This window comes from Mizuhopecten yessoensis, unplaced genomic scaffold (genome assembly GCF_002113885.1).
Source record: "Mizuhopecten yessoensis strain PY_sf001 unplaced genomic scaffold, ASM211388v2 scaffold4839, whole genome shotgun sequence".
In the NCBI taxonomy this organism is placed as follows: domain Eukaryota; kingdom Metazoa; phylum Mollusca; class Bivalvia; order Pectinida; family Pectinidae; genus Mizuhopecten; species Mizuhopecten yessoensis.
In genome coordinates, this window is record NW_018405747.1 from 784,316 (window position 1) to 800,865 (window position 16,550).

The 16,550-nt window shown below is 45.5% G+C and overlaps 1 protein-coding gene across 1 annotated transcript in view; it reads left to right on the plus strand.

Moving 5' to 3' along the window:
* Window positions 1-430: 430 nt before the first annotated feature.
* The window catches only part of LOC110449911, a 58,548-nt gene continuing 42,428 nt past the window's right edge, over window positions 431-16,550 (plus strand). The window contains exon 1 of the mRNA XM_021497073.1: window positions 431-638. Within this exon, the coding sequence (XP_021352748.1) occupies window positions 617-638 (22 nt within the window). The 5' untranslated portion in view covers window positions 431-616. The remainder of the gene's footprint in view (window positions 639-16,550) is intronic.

The following is a 16,550-nucleotide window of genomic DNA, read 5'->3' on the forward strand; positions in this document are numbered from 1 at the left end:
TTCTCTCCCCTTTCCACCCTCTATCTGTCCTATCTCAATAACATAATTTACATTCCCAAAAATACAACATGCTCTCCCCTTTCCACCCTCTCTCTGTCGTATCTCCATCACGGCGTCTACGCGCCCCCAATCTGTTCTTTCTATGACTCTTTATTGGTTAAGGATGCAACTACTCATAAATGTCGGCAGCAATTTTCTTTAACTTTTGGATGATGTTGATCTTATCCACCAATACCTTATTTCCATATTTTGATACAGCGGGACTTTGTTTCCAGTTAAAGCTAATCTGTATACACGTGGCCGTTACTCATAGCATGCCTTTACTCAAGGCACTTTTCCGTAATGTAACTTTATCCATCGCCAAACCAATGTTGTCAAATGTAGAGAGCAGAGACAGGTAAGGACTTGTAGACCGCGGTCACCCTGTTACTACTGGGTACTGAGGCTGGGTACCACTGGACACTGAGGCTGGGTACCACTTGGCACTGAGGCAGAGATCACATAGTGAGATTATATACCTTTCGATGATGCTGTCACATACAGGTGCGAACTCAAGTGGCATACAAGTGTAACAGGTCATATCGGATGTGAAGACACGGGTCTTTTACAGGACGACATGACTACCTTGATGTTAACAGGTAGGCCATTTTACTTGTACTATTCTGTCAATGATAACTGTATAAACTGTTCAATATACGTCATGTTTGGCTAGATATCTTTATAGGAAACGAACGTTTATCATTGTCACACGTGTTGAAATTTGACCTGCCTAATGTCCACATGCAGCATGGAGTATCGTGTGTACAGATATATACTGTATATACTTACAGTAATTGCTAATCAATGAAACACATTTCATATGTTATGGTGTGGAAACGTGTCATCACAGGTACAAAGGTAGGGGTTGGTGCGTAAATACATGATTTATTTATACCCAGAGCGTTCTTCTCGTAGACAACACAGAAAACGGCACGCGAGCTAAATTAGGTCAGGATATCAGGCAATCTATCTCACTTCATGTGAAGTTGAAACTTTTTAAATCGATGTGTAAATATCTTTACCTAAATTCAAAAAAGTATTCCGCACGTGCGTTAGTAAAAAATCGTACAAAGTCTCGCTCGTGCGTAGGGATTATCTTGCAGTTGTGATTTAAGTTTCGACTGTAAGTCTCGTCTATATTATGAGGAACATCTCTGAAGTGCGAGTCATGTTCCGCCTTTGCTTAAGTTTTGCCTGTACGTGAGGAACTTCTCGGAAATGCGAGTCAAGTTTCGCCGAGAGTATAGTCTCGTTCAACCAGACGCTTGATAACTTGTAATTCTCTTTCCGACGTAGCTTGCGCAGACAACAAGAGTCTGGTTGAACGAGACTACCAAGAGCAAAGTCTCGCCTGTGCGCGCGCAGTGCTTGAGCAAGTGTTCGTAAGTGTGTAGGCCAGTTTTCGTAAATCTGGCCGGATTATTTGGATTTGCAGTTGTTTAAATTACTGCTGTATTCGGCGATGCTTACTTGTATGACACAAAGATAAATATTTATCTAACGATACACTCCTTGACTTTGTATCATGGCAGTGTTTGAATTTTCGATAAAAAATAATCGCAAATAGTTTGGCATGTTATTTAATTTATCTGAAACAAATAACGACTTTCAAATAGTCAGTTAGAGTGTGTCAAATAAGAGACATTTCGCTTTATCTTCGGTGCCAACTATCTAGTAAGAGGATACTTATATAAAATGATTAGTTCGGGATTAAAGTAGGCGATAACGTAATATTGACACTAACAGGTTTGTTTTAATGTTGCCGTTGTATTATGACAATTTGATCCAACGCATACCACTAGTTTAAACGGCCGCCGTACATCTGTCGTACTCAGCCTCTCCGCACATCTTGGCGCTATTTTTATATTGAAGTTTTAAACTGCCACCGTCAATTGGCCAATAATTACGTCTTTCGATACAGTGGGTAACGATGGGAGTTCCGTGTTTTGTGCCAATTAAATGAGCATTGGAAATTACCCCCGATATAGTTTGTAAATAAGCGTAAGACATCAGTTCTCTAGATTACACTGACAAGACGGGTACCCTTATCGCGCCGACCGATGTAGCAACACGCATCCATCGTACAGCCAGTGTTTATGTCGATGTTGTGGCGTTTTTGTGCGTTATTAACACGTTGACATATTAGCCATATACACTGGTTATCACGTCCTCAACAGACAGAGCGCCAGGTGCCTCCGATGTACGGCAATACAAGAAAACTAATTAGATTTCAAGAGTCAATACGGACAGATATCTTCAATAACTCACAACCTGCTTCTACACTTCCTTATCGCGAGCGGCGAGGCGCGAACGGTTATACCGGTCATTAGAGAGTGAACTATGTGCTTATCTCGGGGAGGTGTTGGCGATGACAGGTGATTGCTAATATATAGTAGCCGAGGTGGTGACCTGATACAGATCAGACTCCTTCCTACACACTTCCTACTTGTCTGTAGTTTATATGCACTTCCGTTATTTTACATCCGGTTCCTAGGTTACTTCCGGTTTCAGCTGGTATCGGTTTTGCACGCAATCGTATAATATATATTTAACATGCGCCATCACGTCTACTAAAGAGATCATACCCAGAACATTTGGTTATATGTCGAGTCATATTATCGTCTAGATGTTCTATTTAACCCAGAACGTTAGACCATGTGCACAGTCATATGTCCAATAGCTGCTTCGTTCATTCCATAACCCAGTATCATTTGTAAAGCGAGAACAGTGGATTGAACACAGCCAATGCTAGTTTATTATATGTGAGGAAAGAAAGAACGACAACGTATAGCCGCATCAACAAAATCATTTGATGATATACATATGTCCCATTGTAACGAATGAAGAAATACTAATTTGCTACGAAAAGTGCCAACCTTGACCATGGAAGGACTGTATGAACCTAGCTATCATGTGACCACTATGACCTTAATGACAACCATATACACACAGCACTTTGATGTTTCAACCTCTTGCTCCAGAGCGACCTTACTTCCGGTACTTAACAGTTAAAAACATATAATCATTAAAACGCTTTAACCTATAATAAAATGAGCGACGAAAACAAGTGCAATGCTTGGATGTTTATTGTAGTTTATGAAGAGTATACGGTTACGGAACGGGGTCAAGGTCATCATGAAAACCTCACATCTTTTAGTCTTTTGCTAACCTTAAAACATGAGCTGTGTTTTCACTGCCCTTAACCCCTACGAGTGACGGACACATAAACTTGATTGTAGAGGTGCGATCCAAAACATGACCACCAACATATCCCACGTAACCGCTATTAGACACCGCCACCAACATATCCCACGTAACCGCTATTAGACACCGCCACCAACATATCCCACGTAACCGCTATTAGACAGCGCTACCAACATATCCCACGTAACCGCTATTAGACAGCGCCACCAACAACATATACAACTTCACCGCTATTAGACAGCGCCACCAACATATACAACTTCACCGCTATTAGACACCGCCACCAACATATACAACTTCACCGCTATTAGACAGCGCCAACAACATATCCCACGTCACCGCTATTAGACACCGCCACCAACATATCCCACGTCACCGCTATTAGACACCCCTACCAAAATATCCCACTTCACCGCTATTAGACACCGCCACCAACATATCCCACTTCACCGCTACTATACCACGCCACCAACATATCCCACTTCACCGCTATTAGACACCGCCCACAACATATCCCTGTATACCGTTATAAGACACTTTCTAAAACATACCTGATTTATAATAAACCTTACAAACCACGTTAAAATACACCCTACTCTATTATACTTGATATAACGCTTCTTAACAGGTTAAAACAGACCCTTCTCTTTCAATGTTCCATGTCTCATCACCGGCAAAACACTACATAATAATTTCCACTGTAATTTTTTCGTAAATTCGATTATGATATTTCTGTGGCGAAACTGGGCGTGGATTGTTCCGTTGTCTATAATAAGTACATCAGTCGGTTACAACGACAGTATAACAATCTGAGGTTTAGGGTTCGAATCCTGGATCAGTATTTATGAAACCGTTCTCGTGCTCAATCTTAGATTCTGTGCTCAAACCCAATTTCTTGTTCCTGTGATAAATTAATAAAATCACATTTTGTCCATGATATGGAAGAAATTTGGAGATACCTCAAGCCAAATATAGTTTCAATGTTAACTCTTGCCTTTTCGATCGTAGCAACTTATTTTAGCAAGTTACAAGACAATTGACTTGAGCACAGAATCAATGCTTTAGCATGACATTTGTTTCTATTGTATTTCCACTGACAGAACAATTGTGTAGATTTTTCTCTTTTACTTTGTCGTAGTCATATTTACATAAAAGTTCCGTGAGAAATCTCTTTCTTTTCAGAAAAGATTTATAAAATAATATAGATATAGTCATGCCGGGGAAAATCCAATTGATAATTACATTATTTGACAGTGGTATAAGGGAATTCGCCATGGATCATACGTTTTGGCCAACGAGAACAAACACCAGTCGCCTATTCTTCCTCGGTCCTATTAGACCATTATATCGATTTGTCTGGCTGCTGACCCCTGGCGCTGCATTGTACCTATTTTCAGATATATATTTCCCGAAGATATATTCCGAAATGATCGTTGTGTCTCATCTACACATCTAGGTTGTCCGTGTTACAGAACTTGATCAGGTCGATCGCCGGGGCCCTGCTAGCTCAGTTGTTGGCGAGGTCGATCGCCGGGGCACTGCTAGCTCAGTTGTTGGTGAGGTCGATCGCCGGGGCGCTGCTGGCTCAGTTGTTGGCGAGGTCGATCGCCGGGGCCCTGCTAGCTCAGTTGTTGGCGAGCTCGATCGCCGGGGCCCTGCTAGCTCAGTTGTTGGCTAAGTAGATCGCCGGGGCCCTGGTAGCTTAGTTGTTGGCCAGGTCGATCGCCGGGGCCCTGCTAGCTCAGTTGTTGGCTAGGTCGATCGCCGGGGCACTGGTAGCTCAGTTGTTGGCTAAGTCGATCGCCGGGGCCCTGCTAGCTCAGTTGTTGGCGAGATCGATCGCCGGGGCCCTGCTAGCTCAGTTGTTGGCGAGGCCGATCGCCGGGGCACTGCTAGCTCAGTTGTTGGCTAAGTCGATCGCCGGGGCCCTGCTAGCTCATTTGTTGGGTAAGTCGATCTCCGGGACCCTGGTAGCTTAGTTGTTGGCTAAGTCGATCGCGGGGCCCTGGTAGCTTAGTTGTTGGCTAGGTCGATCGCCGGGGCACTGGTAGCTCATTTGTTGGGTAAGTCGATCTCCGGGGCCCTGGTAGCTTAGTTGTTGGCTAAGTCGATCGCCGGGGCCCTGGTAGCTTAGTTGTTGGCTAGGTCGATCGCCGGGTCCCTGGTAGCTTAGTTGTTGGCTAGGTCGATCGCCGGGGCCCTGGTAGCTTAGTTGTTGGCTAAATCGATCGCCGGGGCCCTTGTAGCTCAGTTTGTTGGGCCGGGGCCCTGGTAGCTCAGATGGTAAGAGCGTCCGTCAATAGTTCTGAGCTGAGTCAATGGTTCGAATCCCGATTTGAATGATATATTCATCATCTCCCATTACAACTAAGGCTCAATTGAATATACCAACTGGAAGTGGTAAAGAATAGTAGACGTCTTCTGGGTTGACGGCTTTGTTCAAGGAGGGATGAGGCTAGTAGACAAGGACTGGGTAATAGTGATACAAACTTGGGCATTGTCCCGCCCCTCATAACACTCATATCATCATGTGTATTGTTGTTGTAAGCATAACAGTTAAATGAAGTTTTAAAATTGAAATTTCAGGTTTTTATTGAAATATAAGTCTTGAATTTTTCAATGACGTCATTACAACAGGCAGTCAGGTAGATAAAAACGCAACACGGTTGTCAATAACAACGGATTTTGAGGACATATAAAATTACTATTTTAGCGATATTCAATCGATAAAGGTGTCCATATGATGTAACCGGTGTACATTCTAACTTTCTAGAACAATAAACATTACTGTATATAGTATGAGTCCTGTCTCGTCATTAATATGTATAACATCCATTTTTAATTCAAGCATAGCAATCATGTATGAGCACGAAAAGCAATTTTGAATGCATTGCTTTTTGTTTTATAGTCTTTTTCGAACTAGGGTTTCTAGAAGACATTGACTCTACACTAAAATAATATTGAGCCTTATATATTTCATATAACAAAATAAATTTCTCCTACAATCTTCTCAAGAACACAAACGACATAGGTCATAGTAATATTTACTTAATTTAGATGCATTGATATTTTTATGTAGCATTCCCAGGCAATAGAAAAATAACGATTGGTACAATTTTGGCAAAAATGTTGAAATATGTACAAAGTTGCTTTCTTACACATCAGTAAATTATGACTCCAAAAATACGATAAAAATAACTTCACGCGATAATAGTTATTATAATCGGATGTGGAAAAACACAGCCGGGTCCGGATTGTGACGTCACATGTAAGTGGATCCTTTTAAAACAAATTGTACTTATATCGTAATTTAGCCACGTTACGTGATCCGTAACGCAAAAAGAGTGCGCGTGTTGTTATGGTATCCAGTGACCATTCGCTCTCTCCATAATTTACTCGTCAGGATTGTAGATCACGGTATCTCTCTGGTTTGTACGTATGGAATTTAAACACTACTGAACATCCGAAGCAAACATGCGAAAAACTTTGATAAACGCATCACTACCATCAGATTTGACTACTAGGTAGATTAACCACGACAAAATTCTATGGCTACATGGTACACAGACACAACCAACATCTATGGCTACATGATATACGGACACGACCAACACATATGTCTACATGATACACCGACACGACCAACATCTATGGCTACACGGTACACAAGGACACGATCAACAATATGGCTACACGGTACACAAGGACACGACCAACACTATGGCTACAAGGTACACGGACACGACCCACACTATGGCAACATGGTACACAGACACCACCCCCACTATGGCTATATGGTACACGGACACAACCAACACTAGGGCTACAAGGTACACGGACACGACCAACACTATGGCTACACAGAACACAAGGACACGACCAACACTATGGCAACATGGTACACAGCCCCCCCCCACACTATGGCTATATGGTACACGGACACAACCAACACTAGGGCTACACGGTACACGGACACAACCAACACTATGGCTACATGCTACACAGACACAACCAACACTATGGCTACATGGGACACGGACACAACCAACACTATGGCTACATGGGACACGGACACAACCAACACTATGGCTACAGGGTACACGGACCCAACCAACACTATGGCTACATGGTACAAGGACACAACCAACACTATGGCTACATGGTACACGGACACAATCAACACTATGACTACATGATACACAGACACGACCAACACTATGGCTACACGGCACACAGACACGACCCACACTATGACTACATGATACACAGACACGACCGACACTATGGCAACATGGTACACAGACACAACCCACACTATGGCTACATGGTACACAGACACGAACAACACTATGGCTACACGGTACACAGACACGACCAACACTATGGCTTCATGGTACACAGACACGACCAACACTATGGCAACATGGAACACAGACACCACCCACACTATGGCTACCTGGTACACAGACACGACCAACACTATGGCAACATGGAACACAGACACCACCCACACTATGGCTACCTGGTACACAGACACGACCAACACTATGGCTACACAGAACACAAGGACACGACCAACACTTTGGCTACACGGTACACAAGGACACGACCACCACTATGGCTACACGGTACACAAGGACCCGACCAACACTATGGCTACACGGTACACAGGCCCGACCAACACTATGGCTACATGGTACAAGGACACAATCAACACTATGACTACATGATACACAGACACGACCGACACTATGGCAACATGGTACACAGACCCCACCCACACTATGGCTATATGGTACATCTACATGATACACCGACACGACCAACATCTATGGCTACACGGTACCCAAGGACACGATCAACAATATGGCTACACGGTACGCAAGGACACGACCAACACTATGGCTACAAGGTACACGGACTCGACCAACACTATGGCAACATGGTACACAGACACCACCCCCACTATGGCTATATGGTACACGGACACAACCAACACTATGGCTACAAGGTACACGGACACGACCAACACTATGGCAACATGGTACACAAACACCACCCACACTATGGCTACACGGTACACAGACACGACCAACACTATGGCTACATGGTACACGGACACAACCAACACTATGGCTACAAGGGACACGGACACGACCAACACTATGGCAACATGGTACACAGACACGACCAACACTATGCCTACACGGTACACAAGGACACGACCAACAGTATGGCTACACGGTACACAGGCACGACCAAAACTATGGCTACATGGTACACCGACACGACCAACACTATGGCTACACGGTACACAGGCACGACCAACTCTATGGCTACATGGTACACAGAAACGACCAACACTATGGCTACACGGTACACAGGCACAATCAACACTATGGCTACACGGTACACAGGCACAACCAACACTATGGCTACACGGTACACAGGCCCGACCAACACTATGGCTACATGGTACACAGAAACGACCAACACTATGGCTACACGAACACTATGGCTACACGGTACACAAGGACACGACCAACAGTATGGCTACACGGTACACAGGCACGACCAACCCTATGGCTACACGGTACACGGACACGACCAACACTATGGCAACATGGCACACAAACACCACCCACACTATGGCTACACGGGACACAGACACGACCAACACTATGGCAACATGGTACACAGACACCACCCACACTATGGCTACACGGGACACAGACACGACCAACACTATGGCAACATGGAACACAGACACCACCCACACTATGGCTACATGGTACACGGACACAACCAACACTATGGCTAAAAGGTACACGGACACGACCAACACTATGGCGACATGGTACACAAACACCACCCACACTATGGCTACAAGGTACACAGACACGACCAACACTATGACTACATGGTACACAGACACGACCAACACTATGCCTACACGGTACACAAGGACACGACCAACAGTATGGCTACACGGTACACAGGCCCGACCAACACTATGGCTACATGGTACACAGAAACGACCAACACTATGGCTACACGAACACTATGGCTACACGGTACACAAGGACACGACCAACAGTATGGCTACACGGTACACAGGCACGACCAACTCTATGGCTACATGGTACACAGAAACGACCAACACTATGGCTACACGAACACTATGGCTACACGGTACACAAGGACACGCCCAACACTATGGCTACACGGTACACAAGGACACGACCAACACTATGGCTCCACGGTACACAGACACGACCAACACTTTGGCTACATGATACACAGACACGACCAACACTATGGCTACATGATACACAGACACGACCGACACTATGGCAACATGGTACACAGACACGACCAACACTATGGCTACATGATACACAGACACGAACAACACTATGGCTACACGTGGTACACAGACACCACCCACACTATGGCTACATGGTACACGGACACAACCAACACTATGGCTACATGGTACACGCTACATGGTACACAGACACGACCAACACTATGGCAACATGGGACACAGACACCACCCACACTATGGCTATATGGTACACGGACACAACCAACACTATGGCTACATGATACACAGACACGAACAACACTATGGCTACACGATACACAGACACGACCAACACTATGGCAACATGGTACACAGACACGACCAACACTATGGCTACATGATACACAGACACAACCAACACTATGGCTACACGGTACACGGACACGACCAACACTATGGCTACATGGTACACAGACACAACCAACACTATGGCTACATGGTACACAGAAACGACCAACACTATGGCCATGGCTACACGGTACACAGACACGACCAACACTATGACTACATGATACACGGACACAACCAACACTATGGCTACATGGTACACGGACACAATCAACACTATGGCTACATGATACACAGACACGACCAACACTATGGCTACATGGTAGACAGACACCACCCACACTATGGCTACACGGTACACAGACACGACCAACTCTATGGCTACATGGTACACAGAAACGACCAACACTATGGCCATGGCTACACGGTACACAGACACGACCAACACTATGACTACATGGTACACAGACACGACCAACACTATGGCGACACGGTACACAGGCACGACCAACTCTATGGCTACATGGTACACAGACACGACCAACAATATGGCTACATGATACACAGACACGACCAACACTATGGCTACATGATACACAGACACGAACAACACTATGGCTACACGATACACAGACACGACCAACACTATGGCAACATGGTACACAGACACGACCAACACTATGGCTACATGGTAGACAGACACCACCCACACCATGGCTACACGGTACACAGACACGACCAACACTATGACTACATGATACACGGACACAACCAACACTATGGCTACATGGTACACGCTACATGGTACACAGACACGACCAACACTATGGCAACATGGTACACAGACACGACCAACACTATGGCTACATGTTACACAGACACAACCAACACTATGGCTACATGGTACACAGACACGACCAACTCTATGGCTACATGGTACACAGAAACGACCAACACTATGGCCATGGCTACACGGTACACAGACACGACCAACACTATGGCTACATGGTACCTATATGGTACACGGACACAACCAACACTATGGCTACAAGGTACACGGACACGACCAACACTATGGCTACATGGTACACAGGCACGACCAACTCTATGGCTACATGGTACACAGGCACGACCAACACTATGGCTACACGGTACACAAGGACACGACTAACACTATGGCTCCACGGTACACAGACACGACCAACACTTTGGCTACATGATACACAGACACGAACAAGTACACAGACACGACCAACAATATGACTACATGGTACACAGACACGACCAACTCTATGGCTACATGGTACACAGAAACGACCAACACTATGGCTACAACACAGACACGACCAACACTATGACTACATGGTACACAGACACAACCAACACTATGGCTATATGGTACACAGACACAACCTACACTATGGCTACATGGTACACGGACACACCCAACACTATGGCTACATGGTACACGGACACAATCAACACTATGGCTACATGATACACAGACACGACCGACACTATGGCAACATGGTACACAGACACTACCAACACTATGGCTACATGGTACACAGACACGACCAACTCTATGGCTACATGGTACACAGACACGACCAACAATATGGCTACATGATACACAGACACGACCAACACGGACACGACCAACACTATGGCTACACGGTACACAGGCACGACCAACTCTATGGCTACATGGTACACAGAAACGACCAACACTATGGCTACACGGTACACAAGGACACGACCAACACTATGGCTACACGGTACACAGACACGACCAACACTATGGCTACATGGTACACAGACACGACCAACACTATGGCTACACGGTACACAGACACGACCAACACTATGGCTACATGGTACACAGACACGACCAACACTATGGCTACATGGTACACAGACACGACCAACACTATGGCTACATGGTACACAGACACGACCAACACTATGGCTACATGGTACACAGACACGACCAACACTATGGCTACATGGTACACAGACACGACCAACACTATGGCTACATGGTACACAGACACGACCAACACTATGGCTACATGGTACACAGACACGACCAACACTATGGCTACATGGTACACAGACACGACCAACACTATGGCTACATGGTACACAGACACGACCAACACTATGGCTACATGGTACACAGACACGACCAACACTATGGCTACATGGTACACAGACACGACCAACACTATGGCTACATGGTACACAGACACGACCAACACTATGGCTACATGGTACACAGACACGACCAACACTATGGCTACATGGTACACAGACACGACCAACACTATGGCTACATGGTACACAGACACGACCAACACTATGGCTACATGGTACACAGACACGACCAACACTATGGCTACATGGTACACAGACACGACCAACACTATGGCTACATGGTACACAGACACGACCAACACTATGGCTACATGGTACACAGACACGACCAACACTATGGCTACATGGTACACAGACACGACCAACACTATGGCTACATGGTACACAGACACGACCAACACTATGGCTACATGGTACACAGACACGACCAACACTATGGCTACATGGTACACAGACACGACCAACACTATGGCTACATGGTACACAGACACGACCAACACTATGGCTACATGGTACACAGACACGACCAACACTATGGCTACATGGTACACAGACACGACCAACACTATGGCTACATGGTACACAGACACGACCAACACTATGGCTACATGGTACACAGACACGACCAACACTATGGCTACATGGTACACAGACACGACCAACACTATGGCTACATGGTACACAGACACGACCAACACTATGGCTACATGGTACACAGACACGACCAACACTATGGCTACATGGTACACAGACACGACCAACACTATGGCTACATGGTACACAGACACGACCAACACTATGGCTACATGGTACACAGACACGACCAACACTATGGCTACATGGTACACAGACACGACCAACACTATGGCTACATGGTACACAGACACGACCAACACTATGGCTACATGGTACACAGACACGACCAACACTATGGCTACATGGTACACAGACACGACCAACACTATGGCTACATGGTACACAGACACGACCAACACTATGGCTACATGGTACACAGACACGACCAACACTATGGCTACATGGTACACAGACACGACCAACACTATGGCTACATGGTACACAGACACGACCAACACTATGGCTACATGGTACACAGACACGACCAACACTATGGCTACATGGTACACAGACACGACCAACACTATGGCTACATGGTACACAGACACGACCAACACTATGGCTACATGATACACAGACACGACCAACACTATGGCTACATGGTACACAGACACGACCAACACTATGGCTACATGGTACACGGACACGACCGACACTATGACTACATGATACACAGACACGACCGACACTATGGCAACATGGTACACAGACACCACCCACAGTATGGCTACATGGTACACAGACACGACCAACACTATGACTACATGATACACGGACACAACCAACACTATGGCTACATGATACACAGACACGACCAACACTATGGCTACATGGTACACAGACACGACCAACACTATGGCTACATGGTACACAGACACGACCAACACTATGGCTACATGGTACACAGACACGACCAACACTATGGCTACATGGTACACAGACACGACCAACACTATGGCTACATGGTACACAGACACGACCAACACTATGGCTACATGGTACACAGACACGACCAACACTATGGCTACATGGTACACAGACACGACCAACACTATGGCTACATGGTACACAGACACGACCAACACTATGGCTACATGGTACACAGACACGACCAACACTATGGCTACATGGTACACAGACACGACCAACACTATGGCTACATGGTACACAGACACGACCAACACTATGGCTACATGGTACACAGACACGACCAACACTATGGCTACATGGTACACAGACACGACCAACACTATGGCTACATGATACACAGACACGACCAACACTATGGCTACATGGTACACAGACACGACCAACACTATGGCTACATGGTACACGGACACAATCAACACTATGACTACATGATACACAGACACGACCGACACTATGGCAACATGGTACACAGACACGACCAACACTATGGCTACATGGTACACAGACACAACCAACACTATGGCTACATGGTACACAGACACGACCAACACTATGGCTACATGATACACAGACACGACCAACACTATGGCTACATGATACACAGACACGACCGACACTATGGCTACATGGTACACAGACACAACCAACATCTGTGACTACATGGTACACAGACACGACCAACATATATCGCTTCATGGTACACAGACACGACCAACAATATGGCTACATGATACACAGACACGACCAACACTATGGCTACATGATACACAGACACGACCAACACTATGGCTACATGGTACACAGACACGACCGACACTATGGCTACATGGTACACAGACACAGCCAACATCTGTGACTACATGGTACACAGACACGACCAACATATATCGCTTCATGGTACACAGACACGACCAACAATATGGCTGCATGATACACAGACACGACCAACACTATGGCTACCTGGTAATCAGACACGCCCAACACTATGGCTACATGGTACACGGACACGACCGACACTATGCCTACATGATACACAGACACGACCGACACTATGGCAACATGGTACACAGACACAACCAGCACTATGGCTACATGGTACACAGACACGACCGACACTATGGCAACATGGTACACAGACACAACCAGCACTATGATACACAGACACGACCGACACTATGGCAACATGTTACCCAGACACAACCACCACTATGGCTACATGGTACACAGACACGACCAACACTATGGCTACCTGATACACAGACACGACCGACACTATGGCAACATGTTACCCAGACACAACCACCACTATGGCTACATGGTACACAGACACGACCAACACTATGGCTACCTGATACAGAGACACGACCGACACTATGGCTACATGGTACACAGACACAACCAACACTATGGCTACATGATACACAGACACGACCGATACTATGGCTACATGGTACACAGACACAACCAACACTATGGCTACATGATACACAGACACGACCGATACTATGGCTACATGGTACACAGACACAACCAACAACTATGACTACATGGTACACAGACACGACCGACACTAGGGCAACATGGTACACAGACACAACCAACACTATGGCTACATGATACACAGACACGACCGATACTATGGCTACATGGTACACAGACACAACCAACATGTATGACTACATGGTACACAGACACGACCAACATATATGGCTACATGATACTCAGACATGGCAAAAAGATATACTAATAGTTAAACCGTACGCAGATATGGCATACCAGATACGGCTACATGAGACGTGACACGGCAATCAGATATGGCTACAAGGTACGTGGTACAGCCATAACAAATGGTTAAATGGAACGCAAACATGGCAAACAGACGGGGACAAGGCTATGATAAAGTTACATGGTACGCGAATACTGCCATCAGATATGGTTACAGGGTATTCGAATCTCGGTCATAAGATATGGCTTAATGGTATGCGGACACAAAAATGCCTTTGAAAAGCGTGTTTAACGCGTGAAAAACATGTCGATGATAGGGATAACACGGGAACGAATTGTGTAACCTTTTTTATTCCAATGCAATTACTTCAAAGCGTTTAGAAATGTTCCATTAGTGCTGTAACACTATGAAGCTGGAGTTATCGTCCCTACGGGGTCATTAAGGCAAACTTACTCCTCTAAACTCGACAGGGGACCTTGTGATAAAGGTAAATTTAAATTTGGGTTTTTTGTACAGGAAAAAATAGCCGATTCTGAACTTGCGTGTGGAATAGCGTTATATCTATTGGTTCGAAAGTGGTATTACTAAAGCTATACAGTAGAGTACCCAATGCTGTGTTGTTAACCTGTCGACCTCCTCTCTCACCTGGGACAGACGTATCCTACTTACACCCCTCCGTCTCAATTCTCACCAGAAACGATATTGTACACCCTACTAAAACTACGCAAAGGCCTGATCGAGATTGTACACCTCACTAACACTACGTCCGACTGCGACAAGTTTTTATCACAAGGTCGCCTCTCTCGCCCTGATCGAGACTACACCTAGTCCGAATTATTTTGAAGTTTTATCGACTTTTTTCATATCGGTCTGTCGTCGATTAACGTCAGAACTCCGGCCCTCTATAATGTGCGGGAAATATGCGCCCGCGCCCGGAGCGCACTTCAAACTGATATTTTAGAAACAAATCGTCACTTTCACACACATGTCGCACATGGATCGAAAGATCTGTTCTTTATGTACAAGATGAACATACATAGCATGCCTCAAACAACCAATACAATCACTAAAAACATATGTTTTTAAACTTATTCTGTTTTACTCCCCGCCTTCTAATGTCACATGACTAAAATATCGCCGGCCTTCATCATAATGTTGGGAAATACCTTCGGTAACGCGAGATCTCGTCAAGTCATGTGACAT